We start from the raw sequence: 20,364 nt of genomic DNA on the forward strand, positions 1-20,364 counted from the left end.
GATGTGGGCAGGGTGCTCGCAGAGCAGAGTCCCTCTTTATGCTGAAGAGGCCCCTGTGGCTCTGGAATTTGTTCGGTGCTAGGGAGGAGGCCCAGCCCCCCACCCCAAGTACCAGGCGGGGCACCTGGACACGGCCCGAGGGTGATGAAGGCGCACATGGTAGACGATGCTGGAAGTTAACAGGCAGGTCCCCCACCCCAGGTGGCCTTCTGTGTTCCAAGGGGGTGTTGTCACAGTGAACCAGACAACAAAAGAACCTAGTCTTTGGCTCCGGAGCTTCACAAAGCCAAGGGCCTGGCAGACAGGTAAGATTTTAGAGACTGTGTGAGCATTCTGAGGAGAGACCCTCTCTGGGCTGAAAGAGGAGAGAGAGAAATCAGGCGACAGAGAAAGAGCAATATACCGATGTGGGCCTCCCTCCCCTCTGACCAGGAGCAGCAGGACTTGCTGGCCATGTGCCCGAACACCAGCTCCAGGACAAAGAAGGAAGGAAGGGAGGGGGGAGGATGGAGACCCTGGGATAGGCTGAGAACAGCATGGTGCAGGGACAGAGAAGCAGCAGGGAGACACAACTTCCTCTGGGCAGACCTGGCTTCCAATCCCAGCTGCTGGGACCATCATGTTGCCCTTGAGGAGCCCCAGTGGGGTGGATGGCTGACAGCACAGACTCTGGATTCCGCAGGGGACAACATCCAGGTGTGATCTTGGGTGAATTCCTTAGTTCCTTTATTTCCCCAAGCCTCAGTCTGCCAGTCTGTGGAATGGGGAGAACTGTAGCACCAGCTTCAGAATGAAGCTCCACAAGGGCAGTGATTCTGGACTGTTTTGTTCAATGGTGTCTAGAACGGTGCCCGGCACATAGTGAGCACTTAAGTGAGCCTTTACTGAATGAATGAATAAATGAAGGAATGAAGTTGTTGTGAGGATTCAAGTTGGACACACAGGCTCACTCTGTCCATGCCCGGTGCAGGTGAGGACCCAGTCACACCCAGTCACATTTCCCCTCGCTCTCAACCTGACTCCCACCAAGATGGGCAGCTCCCATGGGCGGGACCCGGGTGAGAGCCTGCCCTGCTCACCTTGTGGTGCTGGCCGTGCATGATGAAGTGCAGCATGATGAGGTAATAGCTGTCGTTAGGGGGCTTCATGTGGAACAGGAAGCGGTGGATGAGGTACTCTACTAGGCTCCAGAGGAGCAGCCCCAGCATGAAGAGGCCCAGGAACGTGGACTCAGGCATGGCTACCGAGTACTCTGCAGAGGGTCAGGAGAGAGGCAAGGTCAGGGCAGACAGCCCCAGGGCACAGCGGTGCCTGGTAGCTCCAGAGGTCCTGTCTCAAGGTCCTGTCACCTTAGGAGCTGCTGCCCTTTGCCCAGCAGCTATGGGGCCCAGCCCCACTATTAGGGCCTTTGAATCAAAATGGGAAGGAGGCTGTGACGATCTATGTCGGGCTTAGGAGAAGTCCTCTCAGAGGGACTATTGATGTGGGGTATTACATGGATTTCCGATGTTGAACCACCCTTGCATTCTGGAATAAATCCTATTTGGTGGTGGTGTATAATCCTTTCATATGTTCTAGGATTCAGTTTTCTAGTGTTTCGTTGAGGGCTGTTGCATCTATATTCGTCAGTGATATTAGTTTGTAGTTTTCTTTCTTGTGGCGTCTTTGTCTGGCTTTGGTATTGGAGTAAGATTTGGTTAGACATCTGAGATCTTCCTTAAAGCAACTGTAAGAGGAACAGCTATGGCCAGCACTGGACCTTTACCTGGTGCTATGGTCGAAACATGTTCCCTCAAATTCATATGTTGAAACCTAACCCCCAAGGTGATGGGAGGTGATTAGGTCACGGGTGAATAGGACTAATTCCCTTATAAAAGAGGCTCGAGAGAACTCTTCCCCTTTCTGCTGTGGGAGGATACAATGAGTCTTTGACCTAGAAGAGGGCCCTCACCTGACCATGCTGACACCCTGATCTGGGACTTCCAGCCTCCAGAATCGTGAGCAATTCATTTCTGTTTTTACAAGCCACCCAGTCTGTGATGTTTTGTTACAGAAGACTGAACGGACAAGGAAAAAGTGACCTTGCCCCAGCGGCGTGGAGGAGAGGGAGGGGCGATTCTGATGAAGCCAGCAGAGCTGGGGGGCTATTGGTGGAAGATGCTAACCACCAGGGAGTGGGGGGCCAGGAGGGCCAGGAAAACCCAAGGAGAGATGGGTTCATGAACAATACTTCAAATCATAGCATATGAGGAAGATGCGAAAAACCTGAAGATGATTGGCCCGGAGACCAGAAGACTGGAGAGATGTAATTATCATGAAGTGTGAGGTTCCCCATGCCCAGCCCTCGGAGGACAGCCTGCAGTCCTTCCGGCTCTCGTTTCTTTTCTCTACTTCATCCATTCTTCGACTTCACCGACACTTCAGCTCTTGTCACAGTTTTCTTCATGTCTATGCTCACCCTCTTAGCTCTACTTCTTTTCTCCACAAGCTATTGCTTTGGCTATACTGGCTCTCTCTTTTAAAAAGGAGCAGCTTTATTGAACTATAACTCACATATCTTACAATTCACCCATTTCAAGTGTACAATTCAATGGTTTTTAGTATACTCAGAGTTGTACAACCATCACCACAATTTTAGAACATTTTTGTCACCCCAGAAAGAAACCCATTACCCATTAGCAGTCACTACTCATTTCCTCCACCCCCTGCCATTTCCCAGAGCCAGGAATCCCCTAATCTACTTTCTGTCTATTGCATCTGCCTATTCTGTATATTTCATATCCATGGACTCATCCAGTATGTGGTCTTTTGTGACTGGCTTCTTTCACTTACAGTATTTTCAAGGTTCATCCACGTGGTAGTGTGTATCAGAACTTCCTTCCTTTTTAAGGCTGAATAATATTCCTTATTAATACGGATGCACCACATTTGTTTATCCACTCCTCAGTTGATGGACAGCTGGGTTGTTTCTACTTTTTGGCTATTATGAATAATGCTGCTGTGAACATTCATGTGCGATTTTTTGAGTGGACGTATGTCTCCAGTTGTCTTGGGTATATGCCTAGGAGTGGAATTGCTGGCACCTACTGCAACTATGTTTAACTTTTGAGGAAACTACCAAACTGTTTTCTAAAGCTAGCCATTCTTTTTTTTTTGCTGTACGCGGGCCTCTCACTGTTGTGCCTCTCCCGTTGTGGAGCACAGGCTCCAGACGCGCAGGCTCAGCGGCCATGGCTCACGGGCCCAGCCGCTCCACGGCATGTGGGATCTTCCCGGACCGGGGCACGCACCCGTGTCGCCTGCATCGGCAGGCGGACTCTCAACCACTGCGCCACCAGGGAAGCCCGACCACTCTATTTTTGAGTCTGTAACCCCGTAAGTTCCCATCCTGAGGTTTATGAATTCCCAGAGTCCTCGGTCGGATTTCAGAGTGAACCTGCTGACGTGGTATCCCAAACGATGCATCTGCGTGCATCTTTCTGGGGGTTGAGTCCACAAATTTTCAGATCCTCCAAGGAACTGGAACCAACAATGTTTGAACACACAGCTCCACTCTCTGCCTACTGGGATACTTGGCTTTTCTCCTCTTCTCTAGATGCCCTTTGTCAGGCTCCATCGTGGAAACTGCCTCTGTCCCCAGGGTCAAAACCTTGACCCTTCCCTCTTATATGCGCTCTGTTTGATCTAGGATGTCAGCCGCACCTGCCTGCTGACAAGCCCCAGATCTATGCCTCCAGCTCAGCCCTGGACGGCCGCTTGCTACTGGGCATCTCCATGCAGCTGTCCACAGCCCCGCCTCCAAGGTCAGCAGCTTCCAAATGAAGCCAATCATCTTCTTCTTCCTTCCTGCCCACCCTGTCACCTCAAGCTGCACCTCAGTGCGGGGGTTAATGACTTCCACACATTACCTAAGGCTCAACTTATTCCTGTCTCCTGCGTCCAACCTGTCACCAAGCTCTGTCAGCTGCCTCTCCTTAATATCTTCTGGCAAAATAAAAAAAAAAGCCAGACACAAAAGACCACATACTGTAGGAGTCTATTTATATGGCATGTCCAGAATAGGCAAATGTAGAGAGACAGAAGTAGACTGGTGGTTGCCAGGGGCTGGACGAGGGGGGAATGGGGAGCAGAAGCTCAGTGGGGGTGGGGTTTCGTTTTGGGGTGATGAAAACCTTTTGGAACTAGACAAAAGTGGTGGTGGCACAACATTGTGAACGTACTAAATGCCACTGAATTGTTCTCTTCAGAATGGTTCATTTTATGTTATATGTATCTCACCTCAATTTAAAAAAGAATCTCTTGGGTCAGTTCACTGCCCTGACGCCCCCACTACCTCATCACCCGGTGGCTGCATCAGCTTCCTACTCCAACTCTCTGCCCCTACATGCTGTTAAAACCCTCCTGTGGTGCCTTGTTCTCTTTAGGTAAAGTCCAAACCCCTAGCCTGGCACTCGAGCTCGCTTGAGACCCAGCCCTGCCAGACACATCCCTGCCTCATTGCCCCATCACCCTGTACGGGGGCCAAACCGAACCACCTGTGGCTCCTGAGGTGCCCGCGTTCCCCACCCACACATATCTTTTCCTTCGCTGGAATTCCCTCCCTCCCCTCCTTACCCCACGTGTCTCCTCCTGTGAGAAGCCTCTGCAGACACCCTTTGCCCCGACCTGGGCCGGGTTTGAGGCCTGCCACATCATCCTTCCTCATGTTGAGCTATGGCTGCCGTTTTACCCACTTGTCCCCACCAGGTTGTGAGCATTTTATGGGCAGAGTGGGCATTTTGTTCTGTATCTCCTGTGCTTAACACAGCAGGTGCTCAGACACTCGTGAGATTCGTGGGCCAGCCCAAGTCTCTCTGGAGGGCTGGACAAAGATGAGATTTGACCCGTACTGCTCTAAGGGCAGAACAGGGGCAGCCTCTGGTTCTGTTTAAGAAAGCACTTCTGAAGGACTGTGCCCAGTGTGAATGACCACAGGGAACTAGTGAGTAAGGAGAGAGCCCAGGAAGGTGAGGAGGAGAGGTGACTTTCCTGCTCTGTGGACCAGATTCCAGGCCCAGGGCCGTTCTGATAGACGGTTCCAAATGAGTCTCTAAGCTAAGAAAGGATTTTTCACACCTTGCCTGGAAAGTAACACAACGCAGCTAAGGTTCAATCCCCAAAGGACCCAGCCAATCTTTCTGAAATCAGGCGTTGAGCTGGTCTGACATTTCTCATCAGTGGGGCCTGCTGTGTCCACATCTGGCATGAGACACATGGCTGACAGCACTCCCTGTCAGTAGCCATCCAGCCCTGCCTGGGCTGCTCTGGTTGGCCAGGTCCCACTTTGAGGGAAGGCTGGACACCTCTGGGGTCTTTCAGGACACTCTGGTGAAGTGCAGGGAGCCTGGGCTTTGGATTTGCAGACCGGGGTTCAGATCCCGGCTCTGTACCATCTACGTGTTTTCTCAACAGTAAAATATCCTATCACTTGTGAAGGGCTGTTGCTAAGACAGAGGGAATATAACACCTGATTATGTGATAAATATATATCTTATATATAAGAATAATATACTGTATATTAATACTTATCATAATAATATAATATGCCTCATATATAACAAGAAGCTACTATAATTTTTAAATATAATGAGTCAAAGTACATCTAAGTTCCACACAGTCCTCCTTGTGCTGTGTTTTCTCAGTTCTCCTTGCAGGGCTCTGGAGGGTCCCTGGTTGGGGGAGAAGGAGTTTCCCAGCTCCCCCGCCCCAGAGTGCAGGAGCCCTTCCTCGCTGTGTAGCTCTCTTGTCAGCAGGGAAAGGACTGGGCATACAGAAGCATTCCCTGGCCACAGACTTTGGTCTTGACCTTTGCTGGGGCTCCCACCACAATTGCATGGAGGCCTGAATCCTTGCCTAGGACGCTGCTCTGCACTCACTCTAATGCGTCTCCGGGAACTGCGCTGGGGGCCAGCCTGGATGTGCAGAAGCCCTCTGCTTTCCAAAGCATTTTCACACACGCACCTAGGAATTTCAGCCTTGCACTGGTGTCTCCACGCAGCTTCCACTGTTCCTTGGCACCCTGAGTCTCCTGCATTTACTCCAGTGCACCCTTTGTCCAGCAGCTGTGCTGGGACCCTGCTGAGTTTCCACTCGCCTTGCTTTGTGGCTCTATTCTTTTCTGCCTGTGGCCTGTGCCTTGCCTGATGAGCTGCAGGTGAGGGAGGCGTGTGCGGCTCTCATGCCACCATCGCTGGCATCATGGTCACAGCCCCGTTAACCCCCTACACTAGACCTTTATTAGACAGCACATTTCAGCTCTCTGCAGAGGCCCGTGGTTCTGATGAAGCCATCGAATCACCCTCCCTGCCTCGCAGAAGAGTCCCCTCCTATAGGTCAAGGCTCCGCCCGCCCCCTCACCCCAGCATCACCCCCGTCAGCCCATCAGGCCGGAGCTGGTACCGAGTGGCATCTCTGGAGGAATCCTGCAAAGGGACCTGGGCCAAAGCTCTGGCATCCCATTCCCCCTCTGGCCCCAGCCCTGGCGGCCCTGCCACTGTTGGTGATTGTTAGGGGAGCGCCCGGCAGACAGTGGGTGATTCAGTGAGCAGGCCGTCTCAGCAACAAGCCCTGTGCTGTGCCTGAGCTATTCAGCGTGGGCAGAAAAGGGTAACCTTGGCTCGAGGGGTGCACACATTAACCCTTGGGGACCGGGAGCAGCCTGGGCTCTGGGGGACTTCCTGCAGCTGGCTCAGCACCTCCCCATCCTGGACCAGGTGGGAAAACTGGGGCTCTAGGTGCTGTGGCTGTGGCCCCTCTCATCTAAACCATTCAGCCCTCAACTTCTGCTCCTGGGCGAGGCAGGCAGGAGAGAGCCTCGGAGTGTGGAGAGAAGGAGCCTCTGTCTGGCAGCGACAGGGGTTCAGAGGCTCATAGTTGGGAACATGACATGTGATCAGGAGAGGAAAGCCCACCTGAGCTATTCCCAGCACCCCTCTCCCACCTGTCCCCCTACCCGGCCTCTGTCTGAGCCATTTGCCATAGGCAAGCACTTCCCCAAGGCAGGTTCTGCCAGGACGGACAGATTACCTGGAGACCAAAGGTAGGTGATGAACTTGGGAGGCAGGCTGGCAGAAGAGGCCCAAACCTGTGGCTGCCCTGGGAGACTCAGCCTCACAGGCTCTTTGGAAGTCACCCCATGTCAGCCCTTCTCTCTGTCCCCTGCCCACCTGGGTGGCACCTAGCATCTACAGCCCAGCCACGTGACCCTGAATTGCTCACTTGACTTCCTGAGGTTCCATTTCCTTATCTCTAAAGGGGTGTACCTTTCTTGTGGGGCTGTTGGGAGGGTTAAATGAGATGGTCCCTGGAAAGCACCAGGCATGTGATAAGTGCTCAGTAGAGGTTAGTGGGTTGCTACTCTGAGTCAGGGCTTCTGCCGCCGGGCCTTTGCCCTGGGGGACATTCTAGGACACTCTGGGATCCTTCTCTCCCAGGCTCTAAACTGTGTTCTGTTCGTGAACCATTCCAAGTTCAGCTCTCTGCTGTGCCACCTGGTGAAATGACTTCATTTAGTTTCCTGACGAACAATCCCAGGTCACACTTTTTCTATTCTTAGACTCAGTGAGAAACCCCATCTTTATTGTTACAGCACTTGATGAAATTAATTCATTTAGTGCCTGCTAATGTGTGGCTGGTTGTTTTTTAAAACTCATTTTGTGGAGGGTGGGGAGGTCTGACATTTCTTTTGGAAGAATATTTCTACAGATAGACCTCATTTTAAAATCTTTGTGATATGGTTTAGGGTTCTATGTTCTCAGAAACTCAGAACCAGGGAGAGCACCAAGGTCTCCAGCCTTCAGGATCCACGGGAGCAATTGAGGAAGGACCCAACATTACCTGTGGTGAAGGACGTGAAGAGTCGGACATTGCCCTGGGCGAGGGTTCGGTAGTAGGACCAACTGAGATACAGCATCAGGGGAACCCAGATGATAGGGACGCTGTACCTGCAGGAAGGTCGTCAGGGTGAGAGATATACATGCACAGAAGCTCGAGAGGGTCCAACTTCCCTAGAGACACACCTCTCAACTAGAGGGGGATGAGATGATACCAAAGCATGTGCACAAAGCATATGGAGACTTGCGGTCCAGGGGACACTGATGTGAGGGATGGGGAGGGGAGGAGGAGAGAAGCTGTGAGTCTGTCTCAGTCTCTGAGATGAATTACTGGCAGGAAAAAAAAAAAAGTCCTTCTGGCTAACAGTGCAGCTAGATGGGTGCTGACCTCTTGTGGCAGAGGGGCTAATTGCAGGCAAAATAGTCTGCCATGGGCAGGGAAGGCTAGAAACCCCTCACAGGAGTCTGGAATAGAACAGGAGTGACATTCAAAGTGGTTTCTGGCTACATGTTGGATTGTCACTCAGTGGACAAAATCATGCATACGAATGGATTATGCCTATGCCATGTTCCACTATTGCCAAGAGCTTACAGTACAGCTCTGGGCTCCAGGGAGGGATCCATTTGACCCTTCCCCTTTGCATCAGACTGGCACCATCAGGAGAGAGGGATAGCCCACCATGGTCTGAGAGGAGGGCTCACCAGACAGTCTTGCTGAGGGCCTCGACGAGATCTGAGTGGAAGAGGCGGATGGGCCTGGTCACCGGCTGGTGGACCCACTCATCATACTTCTCTCCCAAGTGGCCTACCTGCCACAGTAGGGGCTTCTGCCAGTCTACCAGGTCCTGCAAGAGATAAAGTCAAGTGGACACTTGAAATTCACACCTGTGCACATTCGTTCTCCCATCTCCTGGTTACAGCATCCTACTCCCCAGCCCCACCTCAGCATATGTGGTCTGTATGGAGCTACCAACCCTCCTGCTCCAGTGCTTGGGGACTAACTGTTCATCCCAACCCGAGGGCCACAGAAATGGGATCCAGGATAGGCCCATGGCCTAGGTTGGTGCAATGAGCCATCGGACAGCCCTCTCCTCTTGCTGGGATTGCTAGGTTGGCAGGGCATGACCCTGGAGTTGCCAGTGAAGGCTGCCTGAGGATGAAGTCAACACAGAGGATGCCCAAGCCCGGAGCTGGAGACACTGAATCCTGGTGATGACATTTGAGTGCCTAGATTCAGCCATGCATGAAGCTTGAAGTCTTAACCAGGATTCTTTAGGTATAGGAAACAATACATTCTGTACTAGGAATCAAGTAGGCCCTTTCTCCTCCAACAAGGGCTTTCTTCTTTTTTTGTGTGGCTGCACTGGGTCTTCGTTGATGTGCACAGGCTTTTCTCTAGTTGCGGTGAGTGGGAGCTATTCTTCATTGCAGTGTGTGGGCTTCTCATTGCAGTGGCTTCTCTTGTTGTGGAGCACAGGCTCTAGGGGCATGGGCTTCAGTAGTTGCAGCACGCAGGCCCCAGAGCACGAGGGCTGCAGTAGTTGTGGTGTGTGGGCTCAGTGGTTGCAGCTCACAGGCTCTAGAGTGTGTACTCAGTAGTTGGTGGCGCATGGGCTTAGTTGCCTCGAGGCATGTGGGATCTTCTCAGACCAGGGATCGAACCCATGTTCCCTGCATTGGCAGGCAGATTCTTTTCTTTTTTTTCTTTAATTTATTTATGTATTTTTATTTATTTATTTTTGGCTGCATTGGGTCTTCGTTGCTGTGCGCAGGCTTTCTCTAGTTGCTGCGAGGAGGGGCTACTCTTCATTGTGGTGCATGGGCTTCTCATTGCAGTGGCTTCTCTTGTTGCAGAGTATGGGCTCTAGGCACGTGGGCTTCAGTAGTTGTGGCACACGGGCTCAGCAGTTGTGGCATGCGGGCTCTAGAGCGCAGGCTCAGTAGTTGTGGCGCACAGGCTCAGTTGCTCTGTGGCATGTGGGATCATCCCGGACCAGGGCTCGAATCCATGTCTCCTGCACGGGCAGGTGGATTCTTAACCACTGCCCCACCAGAGAAGTCCAAGGGCTTTCTTCTTAGTGGTGGCCTGTGTAATTCATTCATTCACCCATTCAAACAATCATTCGTTCAGCACTTTGCTTGACATATATCTATATTTCTATGTTAGTTGCTGGGAAGAATAAACAACAATGTAAGAGACCATCTTTGCTTCACATAGCTTAGTGCTGAAGCACAGTTCAGACTCTAGAGACAGGCTCTATCACTTACTGTGTGACCTTGGGGAAATTACTTGACCTCTCTGAGCCCCAGTTTACCTAGCTATGAAATGGAAGTAATAATAATGGTACCCACATAAAGTACTCAGCAACGTGAGACATGCCAGGCAAGAAAATTTAATGGTGATGCAGGCAGGCTGAGGTTGGGAGGCAGAATGATTGGTACAAATGCCCGGGTCTAGGGTAGGAGAGGAGGGCTTTGCCACAGAACCTAGGATTTGGGTTGAGCTCATACAATATGGAATACTTGGGAAGGGGGAGAAGGGAAAGGAGGTGGAGAGGGAGTATGGGCATAGATGTGGAGTTGAGAATGATTGTGGCCCATTTGATTCCTTGACATTGGTCTGTGGGGCAGTAGAAAGAGATCTTCTGAGGGCTTTAGATGACAGAACACCCAGTATCAGGCCCAGGAGTTGTCACTTCATCTTCCAGGCTGGCTGTCTCCAAGGTAGGGATGTATGTGTACCCCAGGGATACTCACAGGCTGATCCCCAGAGGTGAGGAGAAAATATTAGAGACTCTTTTTGATATATTTCTTTCATATATAAACCATATTTGAATGTTTTCTAATGTACATAATACAAGAGTACATTAGCTCGCACAAATAATTTGTAGATAATTTAAATGGACATATAATGGAGAATGTGCTCAAAACGTTTAGTTAATAGGGATGCAAGGTCAAAAAAGTTTGGAGGCTTCAGAAGCCCTTGAAGATTTTTGATGAGTCCGTGTATTGAAGATTAATCTAGACCAAAATCAGTAAAGAAAAATGACCTTGGAGTCAGGTGACCACCTTACAAGCCTGACTCTGCCTTTTATCAGCTGTGGGATCCTGGGCAAGTGCCTTTACCTCTCAGAGCCTCTCGGCTCTCTCGTCTGTAAAGCCGGGTGTGCCTGGACCCACCACCCACAATAGGAGAGAGGGCGCCACGTGCCCAGTGTCTGGTACTCAGTGGGTGTCAATGAACGTCCAATGCAGGGCATTCGGCGTCCACTGGGGGTGACAGGGACGTGGTGTCAGGAACTGAGGGCTAACAGTCACAGAGCACTGGTTATGTGCCAAGCATGTTTCTAAACACCTGACGTGAGTTAAATCCTGTGATCCTCACTGTACCCATAACTAGGTGGGTACTTTTATTGTTGTCGTTTGCAGATGAGGAAATTGAAGGTGAGTAACATGCCCAAGGCTGCCCAGTTAAGACATTTTTGATGAATTGGCCCCTTTATTATTGGGAAATAGTCCCTGGTAATACTCCTTGTCCTGAAGTCCACTTTGTCTGATTTTAGCAAGGCTTCCTTATACTTGGTGTTTGCATGGTCTTTCTTTCCCCACCCTTTTAATTTCACCTTGCACACGCCTTTAAATTTAAAGTGCATCTCTTGCAGACAGTGTATAGTTGGGTCTTGCTTTTCGATCTAGTCAGACACTCTCTGCCTTTTAATTGGAGTATTCAGTCCATTTACATTTAATGTTGTCTTGCTATTTGCTTTCTGTTTGTCTCCTCTGTTCTTCCCTTCTTGACTTGTTTGTGTTGATCAAGAATTTAAAATATTCTATATTATCTGCTCTGTTGGCACTTTAGCTATGCGTTTTTGTATATTTCTTAGTTGCTGTTCAAAGGATGATAATATGCATCCATAGCTTATCACCATCTATCTCAAGCGAAAGCCCTGGTTTTTACATGTTCCACTTTTGCATGTTACACACGACACTTAATTCAGACTCAGCTACCTCAGACAAGAAATGTTTCCAGCTGTGGCACAGGTACGTGAACAGGCAGGCCTCTCTGTCAGCCAAGCAGTGGTTTGGGAAAATTTTTTCTGTTGATCCGTTTTGCCCTTATTTTGTAAAGCGAACAGAAAACAGCATGGGATTCATAAGCTTGATTCAGTTGAGACCCAGGAGGAAACGTCTAGGTCTAGCAGCAAGCAGGGATTCCAGTCTGAATCTAACACCCTGTTGCGAAGGGAACAGAACAGACGGACAGAGAATGTATGGAGAAGCTGGAGTCAGATGGCCGGAGAGCTGCTTGTTTACAGGCATGATGGAAACGGAGCCAGCCTCTCCTCCCAGACACAAGCGTCTCTCATTTGATGGCCTGTTGCCCACTGGATCTTTGGACATGACTTGGGTTCCTCCCTGGCTAGACCAGTGGGCACTGGCCACTGTACAAAGGGCGGACTTGCTGTCTTGAGTTGGTCCCAAGGGTCCTCTGACTTGGCCGGCTGGCCTTGGAGGGCCTGGAACCTGGGCTCTGTGTCTAGCCCCCCGTGCATTTCTGCAAGGTAGCCCTCACTGGTGCCCAGGAAGGGCCACTTCACCCTGGGGGATGAAGGACCACGGCAGAGGAATCCCAAGAAGGCTCACTTTCCTGTCTGCAAACATCCCCCTCAGTCCTCAAAGGCTGACACCTGCACTCTCCCTGCTGGCAGTCCTGCTATGCCAGGGGCAGTAAAGCTACCCTTCCACATTAAGTGTAGAAATGCAGCTTGGCTGACTTCCCCCCCACTTTGAGAAGGAGGACACTGAGGCCAGGAGGGGTCAGGTGACTCTTCAGATAAGGCTGGTTGGTCCTGTAGTAGGAGCCTCCCTTCCCGCCTCCCCCAAGCTCGTAACATCCTCCACACAATCTCCCAGGAGCTGGGACATTCACCATGGGCTCCACCCTGATTCAGACAGTACATGCACACACAGGGCGTCTCTTCTCAATTCTCTTCCAGTCGTGCTCACTGATGAGAAAGTCTCAGGTGGGTGCTAATTCAACACCTCTCGCTTGCTGGTCATTTCCAACATGGCAACTGTCTGAGAAGGGGGGATGGCAAGAGATGATGGCTCGGATCCAATGAGGTAGGAAGGGACTCAGGATAAATTTCACTTCCTATTCTACCTGGCCGGGACCCCTTGGCCCCTTAACCCTCCCACATAAACGGCTCTCTTCCTCCAGAGCTGGTGCCTGCTCCTGGCCCTCTCCCACCCCTACTTCCTAAGGCTCAGGGGAGACAGGGAAGGCGTCAGCAAAGGTCTGCGGACCTCGGAAGGAAGCTGGGTGGGGGAAGGAGGGGGGAACAGCCCACTGATCACGCCTCCAGTTCCCAGGCATCTGGGGGTTTCTGTTGCTACCCTCACGATAGCAAATCCTCCTTTTACAGCTGTGGAACCTAATGCTCAGAGAGGGCAAGTGATTCACTCAGGGTCACCCAGCTAAAGCCAGACTGCATGGATGAGGGTGAGGATATGTCCAGAAACTGCTCTTGAGTGCACTTGTTGAGGGTGGTGGGGGGGGGGGGGCGGGCTCGAGTGAACTCAAAGACCCAGAGCAACAGGCCAAGTCCCAGGGAGCACACGTGTAAGTCGTGTAAGTCGGGGTGAGTTTGGCCCAAGCACCTGGTGTCCCATTCCCCTCCCCCATGCAGCTCTGTCCCTGCCCTAACGGGAGGGAGGGGGAGGGAGTCTCCCCGGGCTATGCCAGGAATGCAGCTGCAGCAGGGCCAGCGGGGGAAAAGGGCAGCCTGCTGCCCAGAGGGTGGGTGGAAGGGCGCTGCCAGGGTGGGGAGAGGGCCTCTTTTCTCGCCCCACCCGTTCTCCAGAGGCCCCTCCTCCTGGGCAGCACAGGGGCCAGGTGGCACATAACTCTTTCCAGGGGCAGCCCCAGCTCAGGAGTGGGAATCTGCTCATCCCCAGACGGGGCGAGGGGCAAACGTGGGGAGAGGGGGCAGCTGCTCTCTGTCAGCAGCTCCTCCCACCACCGCAGCTGTGAGCTGAGGCGATTGTTGAAAGAAATGTGTGCCCAAACCCCAGAGCTCACAGCTCTAGGGCAGCTTTCTGGGCCAGGGAGGTGGGGGAGGGGCTTCCAACCAGCAGGAGCAGGGGCGGGGCGGGGGACGGTGCCCGGGAAGGACGAGAATTCCAGCCACTGTTTCTGCATCCTTGTAACAGGCCCCTGGGCTCAGACTTCAGGTCCAATATTCTTGGAAGCTGGAATTTTGGAAGTTGGGGCCTCTGATGAGCTCATTTGACAGATGAGGAGACTTAGGCTAGATGCTCAGCTACACATGCTGCACCTCAGCCGCCCAGCTCCGGAGCCCGAGGTCCTAACCACGAGGCGGGGAGGCCCGCTCTCAGCTGGCTCAGGACCCCCACGGCAGTGGGTTCTCTGGCACAGAGTCTGTGAGGGGTCCAGCAGGGGTGTCTAGTGCCGCGGCTCTTGGTGGCCTTGCAGGGGTGAGTGCAGGCCTATTCCCTGAGGTCTAACTGGGGGCTCCCAGCTGGACAAGCTCCAGTCCACAGGGGCGTGTTCTGCCTTCCCTGCCCGTGCCCTATAACCTTCCCGTACCCAGAGGGGGTGGCCTCGTGCTCCCCGCTGCGAAGGTCCAGGGGATGAGAGTGACAGGGAGCGGGGTGTCGAGTGGGCCGAGGCCCAGGGAGAGAGGAAGGAGGCATGCTGTGCAGAAAGCCGGTACCACCACAGTCCTGCCCCGGGTGCCCAGCCCAAGGCCAGGCGGGGTGGTCTTTCACTGGCAGCTCACTTTCCGACACCCCACACAATACAGGGCAGGAATAATTTCCTCCTTCTTCTTGAGGGAGAAACAGGCTGCAACTGCCTGTGGTCACCCAGTGGCACCTCCTGCCCCCCAGCCAGCCTGCCTGGTGTCTCCCCGAGGGGTATTTTTTGAGCATAGCTGAGCTCTTTAGAAGAGGGGCCCAGACCTCCGGGCAAGGGGACGAGCAGGGAGGAAACTTGAGAGGCTCTGGGCCAGGAGGACAATCCTGGGGACCCCCTGTGGATCCCTCTGCAGCCAGACCCTCCACACCCCTACTCTGGGGCAGGCCAAAGGGAGAAGGGAGGCTCAAGGGGGCCCCAGGTGACTGGGGGGCAGAGTCCTGGGAAGGAAGCCAGCACCCATGGTGTCGAGGTCGGCCCTGTCCCGGGGCAGCTGCCCGAGGGGCGCTGGTTCTGATCCAGGTGTTACTTGCCCAGGTTCTCAGTGACTTATGTGAGGGTCGTGAAAGGGTAAAACTCACTGGGCAAAATCAACATCTTTGCCAGGCAGCCCCTGATGCCAAGGGCTCTGTGTGTGTGTGTGTGTGTGTGTGTGTGTGTGTGTGTGTAGGGGCAGGGAGGTTGGGGAGCTGCAGTTTGCTCTGTGACACCTGTTGGCGGCCTCCAGGAGCCTGAGGGAAGCAGGATGCAGAGAGGAGGTGCCAAGTTTTGAAGACACCTCCCTGAGTACCTGCTCGGCCTCCTCCCTGCCTTCTGCCACCCCCCACCCCCGCTTCCCAGTCACAGGCCGCAAGGTCTTATTCTTGGCCAGCCACCAGGGTGGAAGGGCTCCAGGACACATGGAGGGGGCAGGGCAGGGGGCTCAGCTGTGATCCCCTACGCTAACCAGCAGAGTGACTTTGACCTTGGGCTGAAGAACTTCCTCATTAATTAAATCAGGCTCATTATCACCTTGTGTTGTTGATAAAAGATAGTATCATTAAAGTGCTTAGCCTAAAGCTCTTATCCTGTGTTTGGCACAGGGTAACAGCTCAACGAACGAAGAGTTAATCCAGTGTTAACTCCCGTTAACTGTCCCGTTAGCTGTCCAAGGGGATCTGCAAACCCCTCAAATCACACTAGTTCAATCTGGTTCCCAGGACCCTCGCCCCCTAATGGGAAGCATGCCAAGGACACAGTGAAGGAGCAAAAGAGGTCGTGGGACAAATGGAACCGGTGTGCCCAGAAGCCAGGAGAAGTGGGCGCTCTGTCCACCTCTACTGGGGTAGCTCCCGAGCTGGCTGGGTTCCAGGAAACAGGGAGAGACATGTAGGGCGTAGTGTGGGGTAAAGAGACACAACCTGGTTTCTTGTCCCACAAGGAAACTTGGGTCCTGCCCAAGAGGTGATGCAAGGTATGATTCAGAAATTGTTCCAATAAAATCCCATGCAGAGCTCGAGAGTCAGATGATACTGCACCTCTAAGCAGGGCAGGGCCCCCCGGGCTTGCTTCCTGGCCTTTCCTCCTGTCTTTTCAGAACTCTCCGTCCTCCACTCTCTGCCCCAGCACCCCCATCCCAGTTTCCCTCCCTCTTTCCAGCATGGCTGACTCTGTCCCCCAGCTTCTAGGACCAGGGAGGCTGGGCCATGGTAACCAAGACTCCCTTCCTTAGCAGCACCTAGAGGGGCTTCCAGTGAATGCAAAACATGAAGGGTTACCTTTGGCAAGTCCACCCCAGGCCCGGGAACCCCAGCTGAGACAAAGCTGCTGCCTCTTGGCCTTTCTCTAGAGCTCCTCAAGGTCCAGACCCTGGCCTGGGTCAGAAACAGATGGGGGGTCTCCCAGCCTCTCGTCTCCCCACAAAGGGGCTGGGAGTGACCACGTGGTAGATGAATAAAAAAGGGGAAAAAAGCAAGGAAAGCACTGTCCGCTCTCCCTGGGAAGTGAGTTCCTCGAGCTGGGTCTTCTCAGGGCCTGGGGGAGGCATGAAGCTGACCCCCCATTGCTCCCAGTGGGTCTCCACACCGCCTCTTGGGCCAGCCCTTGCCCCTCTCTCTCAGCCCAGGGACAAAGGAAGAGGGAGAGGAGGAAGAGAGAGAGTGTGTGTGAGAGAGAGAGAATGACAGAGGCGGGGAAGGTGAGTCAGGTATGACCAGGATGTGCTGGAGAGGAGCCTGGGCAGGGCCTGGGGAGGAGGGGGAGGGGAGGTCTCTCTTCCCCTTGGGTAGGGGCGGGGTGGATGGTGGAACAGGCCTGGGGGACTTGATCCCTCTGCCTCGTGCCCAGGGCAGCCCAGGGAAACTGGGAGGACCCCTCCCCTGAGCAGTGATCTGCCAGTCCCCAGCCAGGCTCATGTGACAGTCCTCTCCCTTCTAGGATGATTCTTTCTTGCCTCCCCACCCCAGGCCTGCTCAGCCCTCTGTAGAGTATTTTCTTTCCAACCTTCAACCCCTAAACCAAGCCCACAGATGCTGGCCCCAAGGACCCCTCTTCATGTGGTCCTTTCAGCACCGTCCACTGGCCGCTGAGCCCAGAGCTCGACATGCTGCAGCTCACTCTCTGGTCCTACCCTCATCCCCACACCTTCCTCGTCTCCCACCACAGCTCCTCCTTTTTCAAGTCGAGGTCCTGACTCCACCAGCTTCCAGGATCCTCGTCCCATTCAAGCTGGCTGTCTCCCCCTCCATCCTGCGCTCGTGCAGAACAAGCCCAGGTCCCCAAAGTTTCCAGAGAAGTCAGCCGTTTGTACTGAGACCCTCAACCTGTGCCCCCGGCCTGGGCAATGAGCAATCGTGGCTGAGTCCGGCGTCAAGGTCAGGAGACCAGGTCCAGTGAGCCCTCTGGGAACATACTGCGTGGCCTATGCAAGCCTTTCCCCTTGACGGCCTTCAATTTCCCTTTCGGTCACAGGCCTGCTTGAAGGGGATGGAGCACAGGACCACCTGTCCCGGCCTCTTTAGTGAAGCACCCGAAGGCGTCTTAGCCCTGGGCTGATGGGCTTCCCCAGAGGCAGAGGCGATTCCCACGTGACAGATGCCATCTCTGAGTTCCTGGGGTCAGGGCCTCAGGAGTCCTGGCAAAAGGGGCCCAGCAAACAATCAGTGGGGGCCTCCTCTGGTCACCTGTGTCCCTTGGGTGTGGTTCTTGCATCTCCCCATGTTGTAATAACATGTCTGGGGGGAGATCTGCCCTCCGCACCAGATTGTGAGCTCCCTGAAAGCAATGGCCTGTCCTGTTGGTCTCTTGTCCCCAGTGTCCAGCACAGGTTGGGGACATTTATAGACATACACACTTATGTCTATTACAGGAGGAAATGGCGACATGACATTGAGAAAGTCCTCTGACCCAGGTTGGAGGGAAATGACACCCAGGTCTGGTTCTCTCCAGAACCCCCAGGCAATGCTACCCCTCCCTCCTCTTGACTCCACTGCCACCTGTGACTACCCAGCTCCTCTAGGACTTCCCTAGCCAGAAAATGGGTGTGCCTAATCACAGCAAGATGCTGGTCTCCCAGCACCAAGAGAGGTTTGTCATCGGGCTCCGCAGCCACCTGCTACAGAAGGCTGCAGCCCTTTCCCTGCCGGCCTCCGCAGGCTCCCGTGCCGGCCACTCCTGTGAGTGGTCGCCGGCACCTGGGGCAGCTCTGCCTTGTGCACTGGCCAAGCTGGGCGCGTCTAGGCCTCCTGACCCTGTCATCGTGCCCTTCTCAGCTGCAGGGGTCCCTGTGGGAGACCTCCCTCTGGGGTCTTTGGAGCCTGGTTCTGCACAGATCTCGTGTGTCGTTTCCCCAGACCCACCATAACCTCAGCCCAGGTTTGCTGCCCCAGGTCGTGCTTGTGAGCTGTGGGCGCCTGCTCCTCGGTCCTCATCTTCCCTGGGCAAACGTCATGAATAACCATAGCCTGTGGCTCCACGCACCCTGTCCTCGGCCCTGGGAGCCCCGACCATCACCCCACCCAGTCTTGTGCCCACTACCTTGTCCCAGTCCACTGCATTGAGCTTCGGCTCCATCGCAGGGTCTGTCTTCTGAGTGCTTGCAGAGGTCACAGCCCCATTCTCCACGGAACCCTGGGGAGAGGAGACACAAGGGGATTACCCACAGTGGGCGAAGGAAGAGAACCCCCAACTGCCCCACGATGAGGCAGTCAGGAGTGGTGGGAGCACCATGGCAGGGCAGGGTGGGCGGAAATCAAGGGCACCGAGTGCACTTGAAAAAGGGTAGACACTGATGTGGGTGGTCTTATTCTCTGCACTTTTCTTCTCTCTGAAAAAGAAAATAATACCCATAAAAACAAGAGGCAAAAGATCTGGGGGAGCATAGAAGCTGGCAGAGAGACTGGAGGGAAATGAGAGCAGTGAGTGGGAATGCCCTGGCCCAGGAGATCCCTGCCAGCCTTTCCCCAGGCCCCTGACAGGTGTCAGGTAAAGAGTCACAGGGTGGCACCCAGGGGACCTGGCAGGCTCACTGGGTCACGCCCAATGACTACATCACCTGCCTCTCTTCCTGGTAATTCTACAGAGCTCGTGGGCCACAGGCTGAGCAGCTAGGTCCACACGCCCACAAGAAAGAAAGGCAGCAGAGCGTGAGGGAGCCGTCCCTCCAGGAACTCCCAGGTGTGGGTCAGCGGCCACACGTGGGGCGGGACTGGCAGAGGAGAACCCAGATGGGCTCAAGGTCAAATGGAAGGAGCAAAGAGGCAAAGGCAGAGGGAAATGGAATGTACTGGGAAAATCACATGGCTCCAGCTGGCCCTGACGTCATGTGGGGTGAGGCCGGAGAGGGCAGGCCGGCACGTAGGTAAAATGCAGCCTTCCCTCCAGGAAGGTGGGGGGAGCGCTTACCAATGGCGGGGGGTGTCCTCTGAGTCCCTGTGACTAAAGGAAGCTGTGGTGGCCATGGAGAAGGGGCCCTTGGGACCTGGATACTGGCAAGAACCCAAGAAGAGTGTTTGAGCAGCCAGTTGGGGTTTCTGTTGCTACGATTCTTACGTGTTTTGCTTCCAAATGAATGAAGAGAACTTGATGGTGACAGTGACGCTGTCAGTTTCTGGGAAAACCCATATGTAACCCAAGTAAAAGCGGGCTTTCATGGTCCTGTCTTGGTCTGGGTATCTCAGTATTTTTAGTCTTTGTCACCACGCTAATACCTGAATTCTTCTCAAAAGCATCTCTGATGACCTCTTGAGGATGGAGTGGATTTTATAGTATTTCATACAAGGAAACTCCCTAAGTATCAAAAATAAATGTCATATAAGAATCTTGTCCCTTCTAATTCTGTTCTACCCTTAAAATACCTCCGAGCGCCTCCAATCATGGACCTATTGGTTTTCCCTCCCTCCTGGGTAGTTCTTTTCTCCTGTTCACCCCAAGTCCTTTCTTAAGCAGGGTGATCTAATCCTTCTCTGCACCTCCAACCCCTCTCATTCACTACAACTCCATGCATCTCTCTCCACACAAGGCTTGTCTTGGGGTCCACCCATCCCAAGCAGGGAAGGGGTTATCACTCGAATTAGCATTTGATGTTTTTGTCTGCACTACACTTTTCAGACATCCCTGAGTGGCAGACACAGATCTGTTTGGGGCACGTGCATCTAAACAACAACTGGAAGCAGAAGAAATGGTCATCACTTTTCAGCACTGGGCACAGAGCCCTCATCTATCCAGCCTGTGCTTCTGGTCACTTAAGGCTGGGCTGTTTTCTGAGAGCTCGAGTCCTTAGGAAAGTCTCCCTTCTGC

At 53.4% G+C, this 20,364-nt stretch overlaps 1 protein-coding gene across 2 annotated transcripts in view; it reads right to left on the reverse strand.

The window, feature by feature from the left end:
• The window catches only part of FA2H (fatty acid 2-hydroxylase), a 51,802-nt gene that overhangs the window by 3,384 nt on the left and 28,054 nt on the right, over positions 1–20,364 (reverse strand). For both annotated transcript variants that reach the window (XM_067719811.1, XM_067719812.1), the window contains exons 2-5: positions 18,604–18,696; positions 8,574–8,716; positions 7,876–7,982; positions 1,080–1,252 (exon numbers count right to left, since the gene is read on the reverse strand). In XM_067719811.1, coding sequence (XP_067575912.1) covers positions 1,080–1,252; positions 7,876–7,982; positions 8,574–8,716; positions 18,604–18,696 — 516 coding nt within the window. The remainder of the gene's footprint in view (positions 1–1,079; positions 1,253–7,875; positions 7,983–8,573; positions 8,717–18,603; positions 18,697–20,364) is intronic.

Source organism: Pseudorca crassidens, chromosome 20 (assembly GCF_039906515.1).
Source record: "Pseudorca crassidens isolate mPseCra1 chromosome 20, mPseCra1.hap1, whole genome shotgun sequence".
Classification (NCBI taxonomy): Eukaryota; Metazoa; Chordata; class Mammalia; order Artiodactyla; family Delphinidae; genus Pseudorca; species Pseudorca crassidens.